The 22861-nt window shown below is 48.0% G+C and overlaps 1 protein-coding gene across 1 annotated transcript; it reads left to right on the forward strand.

Annotated features, from left to right (window-relative positions):
• The first annotated feature begins 3563 nt into the window (after positions 1-3563).
• On the forward strand, positions 3564-4121 carry LOC127766278 (uncharacterized). The gene has a single exon (XM_052291367.1). It carries the CDS (start codon positions 3564-3566, stop codon positions 4119-4121), a length of 558 nt encoding a protein of 185 aa, XP_052147327.1.
• Positions 4122-22861: the final 18740 nt, after the last annotated feature.

Consider the following 22861-nt stretch of genomic DNA (forward strand, 5'->3'; position numbering starts at 1 on the left):
GTGCGCAACAAAACCATGTGGCAATAATTATGATTTATTGAATCTCGAAAAAAACTGAAATAAAGACTATAAGCTGAGTTCAATTTTATGTTTATTAATTCTGGATTTACACTATGAATAAAATGCTAAGGTGCCTGCTCTAAAATCGCCAAAAGTTCCAGGTCTGAAACCAGCAACTTGTTGCCAGCACTGACGTGGCACTCATCGGTGCCGGATGTGAGAACTGGCACCGATGGCCCTCCAGGAGCCCCAGAAAAAATGGCTCGATGAAATTGAGTTGATGATTGGAATACCCGAAGAATGAAGCAGATATCGAACAAAAAAATTTCACATAATCAACAGATCACGAAATCGATCAACACATCACATAATCAATATTTACAAAATTCAACACATGGATTTGAAAATTTAAGAGAAATTCAACCGGGGTCACTTGTTGAGTTGTTGTTGTGCTGCTGTTCAAAGTGGAGAAGTCCGCCCGCCCACTGTCCAACAGACAATGGCCGGCGGCGAGATCAGTGGGAGGGGGCAGGGGCATTGACCTTTGGACAAGTTTGCGCACCTATTGCCCTCCAGACAATTAATGGTCGGTCCCAGGGACGAGCCTTGCCTGGTGCAACAAAGGAGATGTGGACGAGGCGACTCCAGATCTATCAGAGGGGACAACGTGAGGGCTAAATCTCTTGTCGGTGGATCCGCACCGGACGGCCCTGCCGCCGCCCGAGCCTGCCGTCCTCCGCGCCGGATCCGTCGCTCATCATTGTCGGCGCCCCCACTCCCGGCCCCACCACGTGCCATCGATGTTGGATCCGCCGCTCCCACCACCCTCTGTCGTCGCCGCGACAGATCTGCAAGGGGACAGGCCACCGATGCCAGATCCAAGCGAGGGAGGGCCCCCTAGTGCTGAATCTGCACAGGGATGGGCCACCGCCACCGGATCCACGCTGAAGTAGCCTAGTGTCGCACCCTGAAGTTCTTTTCCCAAGCCTAAATTGAATTTATAAATGGCCTCAAGAAAATACCGGTGTAAAAGCAAGAGCGAAACCCTAATAAATTAATGTAAATAATAATCGGAATTGGCATGTGGAATTTTTCTTGAGTTCTACATGTCGAAATGTGCTAACACGATTTTTAGTGGAATTTTCAGAGCTCTAGAAATAATTTTAATCAATTAAAAATGAGCACAAGCAATATTTAATCCCTGGAAATTCATTTCCTTCTTTTTCTTTTTCTTTTCCCTCCTTTTCCTTTTCGAATGGGCCGCCGGCCCATTCTCTTCCCCTCCCCCTCCCTGCTGGGCCGGCCGAAGGCCAAGGCCCAGCAGCCGGCCGCCTCCTCCCTCCACCCTTCGGGTCGCCGACAGGTGGGGCCCACCTGTCGGGCCCGTCTCCCACCTCCAGCCGGCGCCACCTCCCGCAACCACCGCCCGCTCGCTCCCGCGCCTCCCGGGCCACGTCGCCGCCTTCCCCCGCGTTCCCCGCGCCCACTCCCTCTCTCTCCCGCCCGCGCCCGCGCTCGAGACGGCCGGGATTCAGCTTTTGAATCCCGCCTCTCTCTCCTCTCACCTCGCCCCACTCCGCCGGCGAAATCGCGGCCATCCCGGCCACGATCAACCCCCGCGGGTCTATATAAAGCGCCCCCGTCTCCTCCTCTCTCTTTTTCGTTTTGCAACCACCCGTTCCCGTGCCCTCCACTGCTCTAGCACCGTCGCCCTCCTCTCCGCCGCTGCCGCCACCGCTCCGGCCGCTGCTAGCCGCCATGCCGAGCCGTGCCGTCGATGCCGTTGCGTTCGCCGTCGTGCAGGCCGTCCCGTCCACCTCTCCTCCGTCGAAAACCACCGCCGGAACCCACTCCGCATCGTGCGCCAGTGAGCACCGCCATGGCCGCCGCCTTCGGCCGGCGTCCTCGCCCTCTTCCATCTTCCTCCTCTCTCTCTCTAACCCCTTTTATCATGTCCGCTAGGTGGTTCCGGAGACCGTCCGCCGTTCGTCGTCGCCTCCCGGTCATTCCTCGCTGCCGTTCGCCGTCGCCCCTCCGTGCCGACCGAATCCTCGGTGAGAACCCCGTCGTCCTTCCCCTCCCCTCCTAGCGCCGCCGCCCCTTGCCGCTCGGGGTCGCGCCGCCGCTCGCTGTTGGTCGCCGCCGTTTGCCGCCGCCGCCCCGCGGTAGCGCCGCCGTGCGCCATGGCCGCCGGGTCGGCTTGAGCCGCCCGTGCGTGCCGGCCGCGCGCTCCCGCCGCCATCGGTTCGGCCGCCCGCGTGGCTGCCACGTGTTCGCCACGTCGGCGCCACGTCAGCGCTACGTGGTGCGCCGCCTCCTTCCCCGGTCCGTGGACCCGGTCCACCACAGACCGCTACCCGAGTCACTGCCATGTGGGGCCCGCAAACCCTAGAGTTTGAGTACGTGTCAGATGGTGGCTTCTCCGAGGAGTAGGCTTCGTCCGGGCCGTCGAGGATGCCTGTGGAGTGGTGTTCCCGCTGCAGTCCAAGTCAAGGCTTAGCTCCATTTATCTTTTAATTTTCCGCTGCATTTAAGTAAGACTTTTATGATGTTTGTAAGATGTGGATCTGTATGTCAACTTTGTCGTTTGTGTACCCTGGCCGGTCCTGGATGGGGATTTTAATGCACATTATGCTTGGAATTCTATTCGGGAATTTCTAGGCGTGACAAGTTGGTTTCAAAGCCGACCTTGACCGTAGGACAAGCCAAATGGAAAACCTAAGAGCCCTCTGAATCCTTTTCATTGCATATGTTCTTTGCAATTGGATTTGTTCCGGGAAAATTAGGATTTGTTTCTGTGGTTCAAGGGAAAAATCTTGGTCGCTCGTTTAAGTGAGATTTATCAAATCAGGTCAGTCTAGGGTTTTAGTAAAATTATTTGAGGTTGATTTGACAGTCAGTCGGGATTTGATGGGTGGAATGCATTAGGTCCTAACTCAGGAATATGGGTTGCAAGTTATTTATGCTCTTATTGTTATTATTAGTATGTATCTAATTTCTCATTATTTTATCGCTATGTAAGTCCGTCTTATTTATTCGCTCTCATGCAAAAATGATCTATGCACAAAATTCCACTCTCATTCGTTCATTTTATTTGAGTCCTTTACTGCTTTATTTAAATTGGATTTGAGCGTGCATTGATCCTACTTCTTTGCCTTCTCTAGATGGCCGACCACCCACCCAACCACCGCGGAGAAGGCATGGATGATTTTGTGGCAGAGTTGGCTCGCATGACCCTGGTGGTGGGCTACCCCAACGTGCCGGAGTACCCGACCGTTCCGCCGCTCAGTGGCGAGCTTCCCCACCGTATTCGTCTGGAGGTTCATGGCTTTGTGGGCACCTGCCTTGCTAACATGGTGGTTGAGGCCTCTGGGGGCACCGCAGATCACGCCTGTCAGGAGGCAGCATACCTGATGATGGCCAGGCTTCGTGATCGCCACAGCTACATCTTTTGCAACACAGCGTACCGCTTCCACCCTCGCCGAGCAAGTGGCGACGACGTCAGCACCTTTTGCCCGACGGCCGGCGAGAACGACACCACCTTCAGCCACATGTGAGCCGTGATGAGGGGAATGGACAGGATGCACTCTGACCTGCACAAGGCATCCAAGGCCTTGAATGATGGGAAGCTTGTGAGGATCATAGCTCTGAAGGATGAGATAGCACACCTGAAGAAGGAGAACGCTCAATTGAAGGGTCTCCCAGCGCCAGGAGGAGTCTGGATCCGTACCACGCCTCGCAAGTCAACGACTGCACCCGTGCGCATTCAGCTTGCGCCCAGGAACCCACCTCCTCCCGCAGCTCCTCCAGTACCTCCCGCAGTTCCTGTAGCGCCCGCAACTCCAGCTCCAGTCCCAGCTCCCGTTCTAGTGTCAGCTCCCGCGTCCACTCTCTCCTTCGCTCCAGCGTCAGCCGCCAGGGGTCCAGCCAGTGGCAACGGAGGTTGGTTGCCTGCTACTCCCAGTGGCAGCCGTGACCATAGCAGCAGCAGTTCTAGTGGCTCAGAGCCGGGCAGCGGCGAGACGTATCTGCCAGACTCCAGGAGCCGCTCAGAGGGACCTAGCGATGAGCAGGAGGACGCCTTTGACTCCACCGACCGCAGGAGCCGTTCCGAGCATTAGGCTTGTTTTCCCTTAGTTTATCGACTGCTTAGTAATTGCCTGTTAGTTTGTGTGTTTAGGTTTGTTCGCTTGTGGATCAGTCGACGGTCGACATCATGTGCCTATGATGTGGCTGTCTTAATAAGGATTTGTTTGCTGTTTTAAGTGTTTTAATTCAGATAAGGACAATTGCAGTTTAAATTCCTATATAATAAAGCTTAGTTCCTGAGCATCTGTTTTTCTTCTTTTCCACCCCCTCCGTCTGCACTTCCTTCAGATGGTCAACACCAGGAATGGCAGCCGTGCAGTAGGTGAGGGCAGCAACAGCGAAGAACGTACCGACGGTGGATATCCCAACAGCGCCTCTGGCAATGGTCCGCCACCGCTCCCTGAGAACCCGACTCTTGCACAAGTGATGGCCCATCAGACTCAGATGATGGCGGCCATGATGCAGCAGATGCAGCAGCAGCTCCAGCAGATGCACTAGAGGATGCAGCAGCAAGCCGAGTAGCAGCAGCAGCAGTTTGGTCCCCCTCCCCCTCAATCCAAGCTGCCGGAGTTTCTACGCGTCAGGCCACCCACCTTCTCTAACACCACCAACCCCATGGAGGCAAATGACTGGCTCCATGCCATAGAGAAGAAGCTCAATCTTCTGCAGTGCAATGATCAGGAGAAGGTTGCCTTCACCACACACCAGCTCCAGGGTCCCGCGTCAGCTTGGACAATCACATGGCTACCCGCCCGCCAGGCACAGAAGTCACTTGGGCGGAGTTCTGTCGCAGCTTCAGGAAGGCGCAGGTGCCAGACGGGGTCGTGGCACAAAAGAAGAGAGAATTCCGAGCACTCCACCAGGGCAACAGGACAGTAACTGAGTACCTGCATGAGTTCAATCGCCTAGCGTGATATGCACCGGAGGATGTCCGCACTGACGTAGAGAAACAGGAGAAGTTCCTAGCAGGCCTGGATGACGAGCTGACCAACTAGTTGATCTCCGGGGATTACGCTGACTTCGAGAAGCTGGTAGACAAGGCAATCCGCCAGGAGGATCAGCGTAACAAAATGGACAGGAAGAGGAAGGCAGCTCAGTTCCGGTCCAACCAAGGAAGTCACCAGCGACCTCGCTTCACTCCCGGACAGCAGGGTGGGCCTACCACCATGATTGTTCGACAGCATCGCCCTTACAACCCAAGCAACTTCCACCCCGGCAGCAGTGGCAGCCATCATGGCCAAGGTCAGCACAACCGCGGCGCAGCCCCACGCCCGCCAATAGCGCTAGTTCAGCAAACTGCACCCGTTCCACCAAAGAAGGACACCGGAGGCAAGCCAGGAGCCTGCTTCAATTGTGGTGAATCCGGTCACTTAACCGACAAGTGCCCGAAGCCCAGGCGCGCTGGACCCAAGTTTGTCCAGGCTCGGGTTAACCATGCGTCCGCAGAAGAGGCGCAAGCAGCACTAGAGGTCGTACTGCGTACGTTTCCTGTTAACTCAATCCCTGCAACAATACTTTTCGATTCTGGTGCAACGCATTCATTCATTTCAAAGAAGTTTGTTGGGGTACATGGGTTAATAAGAGAAGAACTTAGTACATCAATGCGGGTTCATACCCCCGGGAATAGCTCCACCTCGGTTCAATTCAGTCCTTCTATAACAATAGAAATCCAAAGATCACCATTTCCAGCCAACCTCATCCTTCTCGAATCCAAAGACCTAGATGTCATTCTTGGGATGGATTGGCTGACCAAGTTCAAGGGTGTCATTGATTGTGCGAATCGCACGGTCACCTTGACTAATGAGAAAGGGGAAACGGTGGTGTACAAGTCACCAGTTGCATTGAAGCAGGGAATCTCCTTAAATCAGATTGAGGTGGAAAATCCGGTGGTCACCGAGGAGAAGAGTTTGAGGAAATTGGAAGATATCCCCATAGTCTGCGAGTATCCAGAGGTGTTCCCTGAGGACCTTACTACCATGCCACCCAAGAGGGAGATCGAATTCCAGATTGATTTGGCACCGGGTACTGCTCCAATTTACAAGAGACCGTACATAATGGCAGCCAACGAGCTAGCAGAGGTCAAGAAGCAGGTTGATGAGCAGCTGCAGAAAGGGTACATTCGACCAAGTACTTCACCTTGGGGTGCTCCGGTCATTTTTGTGGAGAAGAAGGACAAGACGAAGAGAATGTGCGTCGATTATCGCGCACTCAATGAGGTCACCATCAAGAACAAATACCCTTTGTCGCGGATTGATGATCTGTTTGATCAGCTGAAAGGAGCCAAGGTGTTTTCTAAAATAGACATGCGATCAGGCTATCACCAGTTGAGGATTCGGGAAGAGGATATTCCCAAGGCGTCTTCACCACTCGGTATGGGTTGTATGAGTGCACGGTTATGTCTTTTGGACTTACCAATGCACCTGCATTCTTCATGAACCTGATGAACAAAGTGTTCATGGAATTTCTGGACAAGTTTGTTGTGGTATTCATTGATGACATTCTAATCTATTCCAAGTCGGAAGAAGAGCATGAGCAACATCTTCGTCTGGTACTCGAGAAGTTGCAGGAGCACCAGCTTTATGCCAAGTTCAGCAAATGCGACTTTTGGTTATCAGAGGTCAAATTCCTGGGTCACGTCATTATAGCTCAGGGCGTGGCAGTCGATCCATCGAATGTGGAGTCAATTACCATGTGGACCCCACCTAAGATAGTGTCACAGATTCGGAGTTTCCTTGGACTTGCGGATTATTACCGTCGGTTCATTGAAAATTTCTCCAGAATTGCTAGACCTATGACTCAGTTTCTTAAGAAAGACGAGAAATTCAAGTGGACAGCCGAGTGTGACAAGAGTTTTGAGGAGCTCAAGAAGAAATTAGTGTCTGCTCCAGTTCTGATTCTGCCCGATCAGACGAAAGACTTCCAAGTCTATTGCGACGCGTCCCGTCACGGGCTTGGATGTGTTCTAATGCAAGAGGGCAGAGTGGTCGCTTATGCCTCGCGGCAGTTGTGTCCACATGAAGGAAACTATCCAACACATGACCTGGAATTGGCAGCGGTGGTTCACGCTTTGAAAATCTGGAGGCACTATCTGATTGGCAACCGCTGCGAAGTCTATACGGACCACAAGAGTTTGAAATATATCTTCACCCAACCTGACCTGAATCTCCGACAGCGAAGATGGTTGGAGTTAATCAAAGATTATGACATGAGCATTCACTACCATCCGGGCAAAGCCAATGTGGTGGCAGATGCATTAAGCAGGAAGAGCTACTGCAATGCTTTGTGCACCGAAGGCATGTGTAAGTAATTGCAACAGGAGCTTGAACATCTCAACTTGGGAATCGTGGAACACAGGTATGTGGCTACCCTAGAGGCACAGCCTACGCTCATGGATCAAGTCAGAGCAGCTCAAGTAAATGATTCTGAGATAGCTGAACTGAAAAAGAATATGAGGGTCGGAAAAGCCCAGGATTTCCTTGAGGATGAACATGGCACAATCTGGCTGGGAGAAAGATTGTGTGTACCTGATGACAAAGAGCTGAAAGATCTGATACTCACCGAGGCTCATCAGACTCAGTACTCCATTCATCCAGGCAGTACCAAGATGTACCAGGATCTCAAAGAGAAATTTTGGTAGGCCAGTATGAGAAGAGAAATCGTTGAATTCGTCGCACTCTGCGATGTTTGTCAGCGAGTTAAGCCAGAACACCAAAGGCCCGCAGGATTGTTACAACCTCTTCAAATCCCGGAATGGAAATGGGAAGAGATTGGAATGGATTTCATAACAGGCCTGCCCAGGACATCATCAGGCCATGATTCAATCTGGGTAGTCGTGGATCGACTTACCAAAGTTGCTCATTTCATTCCAGTGCATACTACTTATATAGGCAAAAGGTTGGCAGAACTCTATCTCTCAAGAATCATGTGTTTGCATGGAGTACCCAAAAAGATAGTATCTGATCGAGGGAGTCAGTTCACCTCAAAATTTGGCAGAAGTTGCAAGAAGAATTGGGTACCCGTTTGAATTTTAGCACAGCTTACCATCCGTAGACAGATGGCCAAACCGAGAGGGTCAATCAGATCTTGGAGGATATGTTGCGAGCCTGTGCGCTCGATTTTGGCGGAGCTTGGGATAAAAGTCTGCCTTATGCTGAATTCTCTTACAACAACAGCTATCAGGCCAGTCTACAAATGGCACCGTTCGAAGCGTTGTATGGCCGGAAGTGCCGCACACCTCTCTTCTGGGATCAAACAGGCGAACGTCAACTGTTCGGAACAGAAGTGCTAACGGAAGCAGAGGAGAAAGTCAGAACCGTCAGAGAGAGGCTGAGAATTGCACAGTCTCGACAGAAAAGCTACGCAGACAACCGCCGAAGTGAGCTCACTTTTGAAGCCGGGGATTATGTGTACCTTCATGTCACTCCGCTCCAGGGAGTACACCGTTTCCAGACGAAAGGCAAGTTGGCACCATGCTTCGTGGGACCATACAAAATCTTGGAACGAAGAGGAGAAGTTGCCTATCAGCTAGAACTTCCATCCAACATGATCGGTATCCATGACGTGTTCCATGTGTCCCAGTTAAAGAAGTGTTTGAGGGTACCCGAAGAACAAGCCGATTCGGAGCACATTGACATCCAAGAAGATCTGACTTATATGGAGAAGCTAGTTCGCATCCTTGAGACCACTGAAAGGAGGACTAGAAACAAGGTCACCAGGTTCTGCAGGGTTCAGTGGGGCCACCACTCAAAGGAAGAAGCAACCTGGGAAAGGGAAGATGAGTTAAAGGCTGTCCATCCGCACCTCTTCGCCAGCTCTTCCGAATCTCGGGGCCGAGATTCCGTTTAGGGGGGTAGGTTTGTCACACCCTGAAGTTCTTTTCCCAAGCCTAAATTGAATTTATAAATGGCCTCAAGAAAATACCGGTGTAAAAGCAAGAGCGAAACCCTAATAAATTAATACTAATAATAATCGGAATTGGCATGTGGAATTTTTCTTGAGTTCTACATGTCGAAATGTGCTAACAAGATTTTTAGTGGAAGTTTTAGAGCTCTAGAAATAATTTTAATCAATTAAAAATGAGCACAAGCAATATTTAATCCCTAGAAATTCATTTCCTTCGTTTTATTTTTCTTTTCCCTCCTTTTCCTTTTCGAATGGGCCGCCGGCCCATTCTCTTCCCCTCCCCTCCCCGCTGGGCTGGCCGAAGGCCAAGGCCCAGCAGCCGGCCACCTCCTACCTCCTCCCTTCGGGTCGCCGATAGGTGGGGCCCACCTGTCGGGCCCGTCTCCCACCTCCAGCCGGCGCCGCCTCCCGCAACCGCTGCCCGCTCGCTCCTGCGCCTCCCGGGCCACGTCGCCCACGTCGCTGCCTTCCCCCGCGTTCCCTGCGCCCACTCCCTCTCTCTCCCGCCCGCGCCCGCGCTCGAGACGGCCGGGATTCAATTTTTGAATCCCGCCTCTCTCTCCTCCCCACCTCTCCCCACTCCGCCGGCGAAATCGCGGCCATCCCGGCCACGATCGACCGGGTCTATATAAAGCGCCCCCGTCTCATCCTCTCTGTATTTCGTTTTGCAAGCACCCGCTCCCGTGCCCTCCACCACCCTAGCGTCGTCGCCCTCCGCTCCGCCGCCGCTGCCACCGCTCCGGCCGCAGCTAGCCACCGCTAGCCCCCGTGCCGAGCCATGCCGTCGACGCCTTTGCGTTCGCCGTCGTGCAGGCCGTCCCGTCCACCTCTCCTCCGTCGAAAACCGCCGCCGGAACCCACTCCGCATCGTGCGCCGGTGAGCACCGCCATGGCCGCCGCCTTCGGCCGGCGTCCTCGTCCTCTTCCATCCTCCTCCTCTCTCTCTCTCTAACACCTTCTATCATGTCCGCTAGGTGGTTCCAGAGACCATCCGCCGTTCGTCGTCGCCTCCCGGTCATTCCTCGCGGCCGTTCGCCGTCGCCACTACGTGCCGGCCGAATCCTCGGTGAGAACCCTGTCGTCCTTCCCCTCCCCTCCTAGCGCTGCCGCCCCTTGCCGCTCGGGGTCGCGCCGCCACCGCTCGCCGTTGGTCGCCGCCGTTTGCTGCCGCCGCCCCGCGGTAGCGCCGCCGTGCGCCATGGCCGCCGGGTTGGCTTGAGCCGCCCGTGCGTGCCGGCCGCGCGCTCCCGCCGCCATCGGTTCGGCCGCCCGCGTGGCTGCCACGTGTGCGCCACGTCGGTGCCACGTCAGCGCCACGTGGTGAGCCGCCTCCTTCCCCGGTCCGTGGACCCGGTCCACCACAGACCGCCACCCGAGTCACTGCCATGTGGGGCCCGCATGTCGGCGCCGCCCCCTCTCTCTCCAGGATTTTATTTATTGCGCAATTATTCAATTAAGGATTTTTCTGTTTATAGTAATAAAACAGTGAATCTTCTAAAATTCATATCTAATTCATCCGAGCTCCGTTTAAGCCCATTCAAGTCTCAGTAAATCAAGAAAAATGCATAGAATCCATTAAAAATGGTTTTGTTCTCTGTTTCAGTAGTCTTATGGCCTGTTTGTATTGTTTGCTTTGTATGTCGCTTAGATTCCGGCTCTCCCAACGCTCCGGTGTACTTTGAAATAGTCGCCAAGGTTCCTCTAGCAGCAGAGCAAGGCAAGTCATGCTTGTCACTTGAACATGTTGATCCTATATTGCAAATGCTCTATCGTTTTCCCTCAAATACTGCATTGCTTTATAATGTTACTATGGAATGTTTATCTACTGTACACCCATACTATTTTTGTACCATGCTCCTTTGTTAGCTTGGGATATAACATGACTAGATATTGGACTAGGGATTGCTTAGCCATGCTTAGTTCAACTAGCACACAATGGGGGAATTACATTAATGCATAGATATCAGATTCTAGTAATGATGTTGGTTAATGCCACCGCTCCGGTGTTGGTTAATTAAAATATATTAAATGGTGGGCTGTGGGTGCATGGTTTCGATGGTCGCGGCCATGGCACTTAAAGGACCGGTTCACGGGATGCCCTGGAAGAACTTATCGTACTTACCACAAGCCAGCGTTGGCAACGGCTAGGCTTGTAGTGTAGCTTTCCTCTAGTTGACGCATCCAGGCAAGGGTGGGTGTGATGGAGCGGGGCGGGCCCTGCGGCGGGCCCTGCGACGGCCTCTGTCGCTTCCGGATTCACCTAGGCACGAGAGGGGACTGCCCGTTGCCCGCTGGGGACGAGGGTGAAACCTGAGGTGTGGTGTGCTTGGCTAGAGGGGGTTATGCGAAGGGTCCTGTCACGGCCTCTTTCCGGTATGTCGTGGTGGCATGTCGGCGCACGGAAACGTGTCGTGGGGCTGTGTCTTGTGGGTACAGTTGTACACCTCTGATCAGAGTAAAACTATTCGAATAGCCGTGCCCGCGGTTATGGGCGGTCAACCAGATTCACCGTGATTAGTCGTACCCTAGCTTAGTCTAATGGAATTGATTAGTTCAGGTGGATGGTTGGGCCTGTTGCAACGTGGGGTAGCGTTGAACAGTGGATGGTTAATATTGATGAATTATTACAACTGTTTTACTGCTTTCAACTACTGCCTTTAAGTGCTCGCTTTATGCAACTGAACCGCTCTAGCTATCCTTTGGTTATATCCTGCATCATACCCCCTATTCCGGTATAACTTGCTGAGTACGGTGGTTGTACTCAGTCTTCCTCTATTTTCCCCCAAACCCCAGAGTTTGAGTACGTGTCAGATGGTGGCTTCTCCGAGGAGTAGGCTTCGTCCGGGCCGTCGAGGATGCCTGTGGAGTGGTGTTCCCGCTGCAGTCCAAGTCAAGGCTTAGCTCCATTTATCTTTTAATTTTCTGCTGCATTTATGTAAGACTTTTATGATGTTTATAAGACGTGGATCTGTATGTCAACTTTGTCGTTTGTGTACCCCGGCCGGTCCTGGACGGGGATTTTAATGCACATTCTGCTTGGAATTCTATTCGGGAATTTCTGGGCGTGACACCTAGCCGTTCATGGCCCGCCACCGGATCCACGCCAAGGTAGACCAGCCGCTTGCCGCCCGCCGCCGGATCCACGCTGAGGAAGCCTGTCGTTGGCCGTTGTGCCTGAGGAAGCCCCCCGTCGGCCACCATGCCCGAGGAAGCCTTCCGCTGACCGCCATGCTCGAGGAATCCCGCTGTCGGCCGGCTGGCCGCGCTCGCTACTGCACGCCACACCCGAGGCCGCCAGCCATCGGCTGGGCGAGGGCCCTTAGCCGCCTCCTAGTCATCGTCGCCATCGGCGGCGACGGCACCTTGTTGGGATGGGGATGGCGGTGGCGGCGCCGCCCGAGATCGCCAAGCCGCCCGCCGCCACCCACTTGGAGAGAAAGAGAGATAGAGAGAGAGTGAGATTGAGGAGAGGAGACTGGAGAGTGGGAGGAGAGGAGAGAAAGAAATAATATCTAGAGAGGGAGAGAGAGAGGAGAGGGGTGGAAAATGATTGGAGTGGTAAGGAGGGAGAGGGAGGAGGGGAGAAAAAATAGGAGATATTTTTTCATGCGGACCACTTAACGGCCCACATGTGAAAATCGATTTTTACATGTGGGCCTTTTAAGAGAATCGTATGCAAAAATAGTTTCATTTTTGCACGCAGATCTTTAAGAGGTCCGGCTGCGAAAATCGATTTTTGCATGCGGGTCTCTTAATGAGTTGTATACGAAAATAAAGACCGATTTTTGCAGACACAGTCCGTTATTATCTATCTGCAGCCTAATAAGGGTCTCGTCCAGAAAAATATCTATGTAGTAGTGCCTAATCGTTCCTTGGTTATTGGATGGTGAGATCAGTTGGTACTACCGAAGTTAGTCTCAGTAATCACTGTTGTGACTGTACCTGATCCTGATCCGTCGACGTGGCTGCCGTTGGGCCTAACATTTTAGTAGAGGAGTGGAAAATTTGCAAGCAAAGACATTTCATATATCGGGTACGCATGGACTAAAATGGGTTGGGAAATTGTCTATTATGGGCTGTGCTATAGGCCTAGAGATTTATAGTGGGCCGACGAAGGGCACAGAGTATATCCTACATGGGCTGAATAATGTTCGTATTTGATGAATCACCAAATGGGTCAATAAATTCGAAGGAATAAGTTCACTTATCATCCTTCAACTTTACTTCAAGTTTGATCGACATCCTAATCCCAAATACAATAAATCTTCACCACTAAACTGTACTCCCTCAGTCCCTCCGTTTCAGGTTACAAGATGTTTTAATTTTGGTTAGAGTCAAACTGCTTTAAATCTAACCAAATTTATAAGGAAAAATAGTGATATTTTCGGTGAGGAGGGATGAGGATGGGTTGGCGGCTCGGGGATGACCAGGGTGGATGTCGGCGACGAAGCGGTGAGCTCGATAGCACCATGGTAAGAAACCGCCACCTTGAGGAGGCTGAGGCCGCCGTTTCCGCCTCCGCGCCGTACGTGTTGGGATACGCGTAGGCTACGATAGCATAAATTAAAATTTTTCTACCGCGTAAACCAAGAACCATGCAAGTATTAGATCATAGATCGTTACCACTCGACGCGATGCGCGCGGAAGAAGACGCTAAGAAGTCGAAGGAACTCTCGCGAAGTAGCGCGCGTCGATGTAGAGGAAGTAGTCGATCGCACTGGCTCGACCTTCTCCTCCTCGTGCGTTCTCCTCACCGTACTCCCACGCCGATTAGCACCCCAAACCAGCGGCGCCTCTACCGGTATCCACACGTACAGGGACGGAACGCCACGCACAGATGTGCTAGCACCCGCACGCGGCTAGGGTTTTGCTCGGGAAGGGAGTGGTGGCTAGGGTTTCTCACGTGATGCAATCCATCCGCCGATCACACCCCTCACGAATATATAGAATCCATCACTCGGGCCTCCAAGGTCCATAGGACTACTATTTGGATCCCTATCCGAATTAAGCTCATATTGGATCTCCATCCAATCCCCTTATTTCGGCTGATTAAGTGTGCGACCATGTAGGTTCATGTACACTCGGTTGTAACCCGAAAACTCCTTTTCGGTCCACGTGTCAACAGCAGTCCCTACCAGAACGTATTGATACACCGGGCATACATAAAGATCATATCGGCTGAACCTCTAGTGTATAATTGTATGAACTCCTTTGCCTCACGATATCGATTAAGCTCAAGGCTAGATATGTGCCATCCTCTAATAGTGCAATCATTCACTCGAACCTGTAATAGATTTTATAACTTGTGATTGACTCCTCAATCACCTTTGGCATAGCCATACACTTCCATAATCTATAACATGCACTACTAGAAAAATAATTTATCGCCATAAAAATAATCGTAGCATCAATGCAAATATTGTGGCAATAGGTACATGTTGCCACAATCTTAAAATCGTTGCTAGCCGTGGTAATAAATAGCGTGGTAATAGATTATTGCAACGATTTTTATTTAGTTGTAGCAAATTTTGATATTGCCATAAAATGGATGTGGCAAAAAAAATATATTGCAACACTTCACATCATTGAAATAGATAACTATTGCCTCCACTCCATGTGTGGCATTAGTTCTACGTACCAAATTAAATGTTTCAATATTAATTTATCATCCTAACTATTTTCTTTTGATATTTGATATCTTGTCATGGCTAGGATTCGAACCAAAGATCTCTCCCTCATGCGCGCTCTCCATTACCAACTCACCTGCACATCAATTTTGTTTAAAAATGCATATCTGAGCCTGCCTATCTGAGATTTGAATCATGAATTTGAGTATTTAAAAGATTTTAAATGAAAAAGTTAAGTTGTAGAGCTCTAAAATTCATACAAAATTTATCTTAATCTGTGTTCAAATTAAAAGCATAAGTCAAATTATGAGATGATAAATTTTTTATTGCAACGAATTTGTTTATCGTGGCAATAGAAAATAGTGAAAAGTACCATGTACTATGCAAATTGCCACATAAATTAAAATTGTGGCGATAGAACATGTTTTTTGCAATAGTAATGTTTTTTGTGGCGATAGCTCATTTCCTATTGCAACAAAAATACAGAATAAAACAACGATTGTAAATCATTGCAACAAAAATATAGTTATTTGCCACAGAAAAATTATTATTGCGATAGTACAATATATTGCCACGAATCATTTTTCATTGTAATAAATTGGTGGCAATAGCTCAATTATCTTGTAGTGACATCGAGGGGCCCAGAGATATCTCTCTATAGGAGGGGCAAATCTCATCCTTATTATTCATATCCCAATACAAGTTTCACAGCATATCCGAAAACTACTTTTATAACTACCCAATTACGGATTAGCGTTTTGCAGTCCCTAAGTAAGCTACTATATATGTTGGGAACCATGATAATCTCTGGTCTAAGGATTCAATACCAACACTAAATGAGATAACTGATGACACAACACATATGGCTCTTGCAGTGTCTAATGTTGGGTCTATCCAACAACATGTTCCCCAACATGTGTCCACATTATTAACTTGGTATCTCTATACCATGATCTATGAGACATGATCATCAATTAATACATGTGCTGATCATCTAAACATATTTGTTCCACATATGTTATTTGATCAGGGATCCTTTAGAAATAGTAACAAACAACATAAAGAGTCTTATGAAAGAATCACATATTCATTAACCAATAATGAGTTATCCATTTCAAGGAACAAAGTCAGATAAATATGTAAACATAGTATGTGATACAATCATCTCTATGATTGCCTCTAGGGCATATCACTAACAGTCTCCCACTTGCACTAGAGTTAATCATGAACGTATCTTATACCCATTGCCCTAGTGTGTGCCTCATGCTTAGGCTAAGGGAGTGGCTTTGTCAACGGTCTGCAACATTCAAATCCGTATGTATTTTGCATATCTTCACATCCCCTCTACCCACTATCTCGCGAATGAGGTGATACCGCCGTAAAATGTGTTTGGACTTTTGATGCGATCTAGGCTCCTTGGCTTGCGCAATGGCACCACTATTATCACAACAGAGGTCCATAGGGCTGGAAGCACTAGTCATCACACCCAGTTGAGAAACAAATTTCTTTATCCAAACAGCCTTCTTTGCTGCTTCAGAAGCAGCAATGTATTCGGCTTCTGTTGTAGAATCAGCGACTGTATCTTGCTTGGAACTCTTCCAACTCACAGCGCCTCCATTCAGGCAGAACACAAATTCAGACTGCGATCTAAAATCATCTTTGTCGGTTTGGAAGCTTGCGTCAGTGTAACCATTTACAACAAGCTCTTCCTGTCCTCCATAGACTAGGAACATATCCTTTGTTCTTCTCAAGTACTTCAGGATATTCTTTACAGCTATCCAGTGACTCTCACCTGGATCTGATTGGTATCGGCTTGTTGCACTAAGTGTATATGAAACATCTGGATGTGTACATAGCATAGCATACATGATGCATCCAATTGCCGAAGCATATGGAATCATACTCATCTTGTTTCGCTCATCAGTCGCTTGAGGACACTGATTCTTGCCAAGATTAATGCCATGTGACATTGGTAAGAAACCTTTCTTAGAATCTTGCATGTTGAACCTCTTCAACAACTTGTCAATGTATGTACTCTGGCTTAATCCAATTAGCCTCTTTGATCTATCTCTATAGATCCTTATGCCCAGAATATATGTTGCTCCCCCTAAGTCCTTCATTGAAAAACTATTTTTCAGCGATGACTTAACGGATTTAAGCATAGGAATATCATTCCCAATCAACAATATGTCATCTACATATAGGATTAGAAACACCAGTACGCTCCCACTAATCTTTGTGTATACACAAGGCTCTTCTTCGTTTTTGACAAAGCCCAACGCCTTGACTACTCGTCAAAACGAATATTCCAACTCCGAGATGCTTGCTTCAACCCATAAATGGATTTCTGCAACTTGCATATCCTTTTAGCTGATTGTGGATCAACAAATCCCTTGGGTTGTGTCATGTACACATCCTCATCGAGATTTCCATTGAGGAAAGCTGTTTTGACATCCATTTGCCATATCTCATAATCGAAATAGGCAGCAATCGCTAAAACAATCCGAATAGATTTTAGCATGGCAACTGGTGAGAAAGTTTCATCATAATCAACACCTTGAATTTGTTTGAAACCATTCGCCACCAATCATGCCTTGTAGATGTGAACATTTCCATCTAAATCTATCTTTTTCTTAAAGACCCATTTGCAATCAATGGCTTTTACACCATCAGGTGGTTCAACCAAGTTCCAAACTTGATTGACATGCATGGATTCTATTTCGGATTTCATGGCTGCAAGCCATTTCTCAGAGTCTGGTTCCACCATTGCTTCCTCATAGGTAGTAGGTTCATCGTTGTCTAACAACAATATATCACGTCGTCCTGTAGTTAACAACGCATACCTCGCAGGTGTACGCCGTATCCTTTTGGACCTTCGTGAAGCCGGTGCTTCCACAACTGGTTCAGCAACAACTTATTCAACCTGTTGAACAACATCTTGCTCAACTTGTTGTGGTTGTGTGGATGTTGAAGCATTTTCCGGTGATTCCTGAATTTCTTCAAGTCGCACCATTCTCCCACTATCCTTTCTTGAAATAAACTCTTTTTCCAAGAAAACACCGTGTCGAGCGACAAACACTTTGCCTTCTTCCCGATTATAAAAATAATATCCTTTCGTTTCCTTGTGATACCCCACAAAGAAGCATTTATCAGATTTAGGTGTGAGTTTGTCCGATTGCAAACATTTTACATAGGCCTCACAGCCCCAAATCTTTAGGAAAGACAATCTGGGACGCTTCCCTGTCCATATCTCATATGGTGTCTTATCCACAGATTTTGATGGAACCCTGTTTAGTGTGAACGCAGCTGTCTCTAGAGCGTAACCCCAAAAACTTAACGGGAGATCAGTTTGGCTCATCATTGATCTCACCATGTCCAACAATGTACGATTCCTCTGTTCAGACACCCCATTCCACTGAGGCGTTCCTGGCGGAGTGAGTTGTGGAATAATTCCACACTTTTTTAGATGATTGCCAAATTCAAGGCTCAAGTATTCTCCACCACAATCAGATCGTAGATACTTGATTGTCTTGCCAAATGATTTTGTACCTCATTCTGAAATTCCTTGAACTTTTCAAAGGATTCAGACTTATGCCTCATTAAGTAGACACAACCATATCTACTAAAGTCATTGGTAAAGGTAATAAAGTACCCAAAACCACCTCTAGCAGTTGAGCTCATTGGTCCACATATATCAGTATATACGTGCCAATAGTTCACTTGCCCTTTCACTTTGACCCGTGAAAGGTGCCTTCGTCATTTTGCCAAGTAAACAAGATTCGCATGTCTCAAATGATTCAAAATCAAAAGAGTGTAGAAGTCCACCTCTATGAAGCTTCTCCATGCGTTTCTCATTTATATGACCCAAGCGACAATGCCAAATAAAAGTGGGATTCAAATCATTGGGACGTTGCCTTTTCGCATTAATGTTATAGACTGAACATCTATCAAGATTCACAATGTATAAGCTATTTATCATGGGTGCATAGAAATAGAAAATGTCATTATAATAGACTGAATAACCATTGTCCACAGATCTAAACCATAACCCTATGCTTGCAAACAGGAAGCAGAGATAACGTTCTTACACAAAGCTGGAATGCAATAACAATTATTTAACTCCAAAACTAATCCTGACGGTAAAGATAATGGCATAGTGCCGACCGCAACAGCAGCAACTCTTGCTCCATTGCCCACGCGAATGTCCACTTCGCTTCTTGCTAAACTTCTACTTCTTTTCAGCCCCTACAACGATTTGCATATGTGAGCAACTGACCCGGTATCAAATACCCAAGAATCAGTAGAGGAAGTAGCAAGATTAATTTCTATAACATTAATACCTGAGGTGGAACAATCTTCCAAAGACCTGTCTCCTTGCAAAAGAAACACTCTGCATCCTTAGCGGGCCCTGTCTTTTGAACTTTGGTTTAGAGTTGCTAGTACTCGTAATCTCATCAGAGTTTAGCTTTCTCTTTTGACCACTCTTCTTGTTGTTGGGCTTGCGCTTATGCATAACTATTAAATGGTTGGAGTTTTTCTTAATGCTTTCCTCGGCTGTATTTAGCATCCCATGCAATTTGGCCAAGGTCCTGTTCATGTTGTCCATGTTGAAATTCAATATGAACGGCTCAAAGCTGGGAGGGAGCGACTGGAGAATCAAATCAGTAGCCAACTCTCGGCTAAGGGGAAAACCAAGCTTTTCCAGACTCTCGGTGTAACCAATCATTTTGATCACATGTGGGCTCACTAGATTACCTTCTGCAAGCCTGCACGCAAACAAGGACTTTGAGGTATTAAACCTCTCAGTTCTTGCTTGGTCTTCAAACATGTTACGTAGTCCCGTGATTATCGTATGAGAATCCAATGCCTCATATTGCCTTTGAAGCTCAGGGGACATAGTAGCAAGCATGAGATAGCTTATATCAAAATAATCATTGCACCGCTTTTCATGCTCCCTACGTTGAGCAGCAGGAGCATTGTTGGGCAAGTCAGCTGGAAAAGGTTGTGCAAGCACAAACTCTTTGTGCTCTTGCCTAAGAACAATTCTCAGGTTGCGATACCAATCCATGAAGTTTGTTCTATTCAACTTCTCTTTCTTAAGAATAAACCACAAGTTAAAATTGGATGTTGCAGAAGCTACCATGATCTACAATAGAAATATATATGTCTACATTTAACCTTTCATTAAACAATTTACCAAAAGATACTCCCACTATGTATTGTGAAACAGAATTCCCTCTAACAACATAGTGAGTCAAGATCCTCATTTTATTAGTGTCTAGTGAGCTTTGGCATCACAGCTAGACAACTATCAAAATAGGTAAGCAACACCTTGCTAATCACATCATATGTGACTCTTGTGCTGTTGGGGTGACATCTTCATGTCCAACCCAACCTATGCCCCAAGGTCCAAAACCGTTTTGATAACCTTGTCAAGTAAACCAATAATCTCCGCATATAGATGTCCGACATCTATCCTATTTTATCATGATAAAAAGTGACACTTTGCTATGGCAAACCCATCACTTATGATCACAACCGTAATAGGTGCAATTATTGGAAGAGCATAAATTAAACTTAATTTTTCTGAGGAATCTATCCTACCATGTCATATCAAATATACAACAGCAATAAAGTAAGATAGATAAACATCATATGCTAGACATAGAATCAGATTCTATTCATTGATATAAAACCCCAAGCGAAATCCAAGGGGCAACGCACACGGGGTACATAGATCTCATCTACGATTCGCCATGTGAAAACCTTAACGGCTGTTAACAGTGAAATTTAGTAAGCCCGGAGTAATCATCGGCTTAGAGTCAGCATCGGCTTCGAAGTCCTGAGATTAGCCGATGAGAGTTGCCAAGTCGTCAGTTGTCGAATTCTTGCTGTATTCGGTTAAGGAAATTGATCTACTAAAGGAAGCTTATCCAGAAGAGACCGAGTTCAAAGAGAATGCGGCATGGAAAGTTATCTATTAATTAGGAAAGTTTGTTAGTTTCCTTTTATCTTTAGGAAAGTGTGTTTAGTGTCCTATAAGGACTTTATCTTTTCCTTTTATCTTTAGGAAAGTTTCTTTCTTGTCCGACAAGGACTTGTATCAACCCATGGGTATAAATATGTACACACGGGGTCTATGTAATTTATCTTCACGATCAATACAATTCGGCGCATCGCCACCTTTTACCTTTTCTACTTTATTTTATCGTCCGGCGGGACTTGGCACTTGACGCGGGGCTGCATCGGTGTTCGATCTCCGGCAAAGGGGTAAGTCCAATGTTTTATCGGCCCAGGCAATTGTCTCATCTACATCAGCGTCGTTCAAGGCTGCATCAGTACATTCGACCTCTTGGATTGCTCTGGTTTGGATGATATATTTGCCTACCTATTTATTATATGTCTCTGTTAATCTAGTCTTAGCATATCAATTTAGCTCTATCAGCTGCTTCTCGTTTTAGGGTTTCTGCCGGTATCGGCTAAATCGCGTTGCTAGATTAGATTAGCTTAGACATCTACCACCCTGAAAATTCAGTCGACGGCTTGATTGTCTAGATATTGTGTTTCTTTTCATACTTAGTGCTGCATCAGTTAAGTTTGATCTACTAAGTCGTGCTTAGAACCATAATCTCTAGCCTGCCTTTGACTGCCAATAAGGGTTTCATCGGGGTTTCAGCCGGTGAGTTATATGGACGTTGCATCGGCTCATAAGGATTGCATATACATATAAGTAGGATTTAGCCGATGACAACAAAGATTGGTTTATACTGGATTATATTATTATTTTATTACATCATCATCAGCCGATTGACTTTATATCATTATCTACATTGGACATATAGCCGATTGCTTAAACCCTATCGCTATCGGCCGGTATAGGCATCGGCTATTATCAGCATCTTGCTTAAACCCTATCGCTATCGGCCGGTATCGGCATCGGCTATTATCAGCATCGGCTGGAACTACTCCATCGGCTTATCAGCCGATCGGCTGTTTTGATCTACTATTTGCATATCTTGTCAGTTGCAGGATCAAATTGACTGGCACGCTCGCATCTCGTCAATATTTGGACATGCACAGGAGCTAAGCAGATCTCCCAGGCCGGTGTGTTCGATTTTCTCGTCAACAACGGCGTAATCAAATTATGCTGAAACTGAGTCAATCTCATTGGCTCGTTTTTCTCATTGGCGTGCGGCTCCAGTGGACATCGGACTCTCCGATGAACACAATCGCGCTCGGCCGTGGTGAGTACTAGACATTCCAGTGAAGTCACCAACACACATACCGATTGATCTCATCAACCCATGTGGCTATCAGTTCATCTAATGTTCCGATCATCTAAGAACTCATATACAACATAATAGATCTCATCTACTACACCCGCATATCAACTATATGCAATGATCTAGATCATAAACTATACAAGATGGCTCTGATACCACTGTTGGGATATGCGTAGGCTACGATAGCATAAATCAAAATTTTTTTACTGTGTAAACCAGGAACCATGCAAGTATTAGATCATAGATCGTTACCACTCGACGCGTTGCGCAGCGGAAGAAGACGCTAAGAAGTCGAAGGAACTCTCGCGAAGTAGCGCGCGTCGATGTAGAGGAAGTAGTCGATCGCACCGGCTCGACCATCTCCTCCTCGTGCGTTCTCCTCGCCGTACTCCCACGCCGATCAGCACCGCAAACCAGTGGCGCCTCTACCGGTATCCACACGTACAGGGACGGAACGCCATGCACAGATGTGCTAGCACCCGCGCGCGGCTAGGGTTTTGCTCGGGAAGGGAGTGGTGGCTAGGGTTTCTCACGTGATGCAATCCCTCCGCCGATCACACCCCTCACGAATATATAAAATCCATCACTCGGGCCTCCATGGCCCTTAGGACTCCTATTCGGATCCCTATCTGAATTAAGCTAATATTGGATCTCCATCCAATCCCCTTATTCCGGCCGATTAAGCGTGTGACCCTGTAGGTTCATGTACACTCGGCTGTAACCCGAAAACTCCTTTTCGGTCCACGTGTCAACAGCGGTCCCTACTAGAACGTATTGACCCACCGGGCATACATAAAGATCAAATCGGCTAAACCTCTAGTGTATACTTGTATGAACCCCTTTGCCTCACGATATCGATTAAGCTCAAGGCTAGATATGTGCCATCCTCTAATAGCTCAATCATTCACTCGAACCTGTGATAGATTATATAACTTGTGATTGACTCCTCAATCACCTTTG

This window comes from Oryza glaberrima, chromosome 3 (genome assembly GCF_000147395.1).
Source record: "Oryza glaberrima chromosome 3, OglaRS2, whole genome shotgun sequence".
NCBI lineage: Eukaryota > Viridiplantae > Streptophyta > Magnoliopsida > Poales > Poaceae > Oryza > Oryza glaberrima.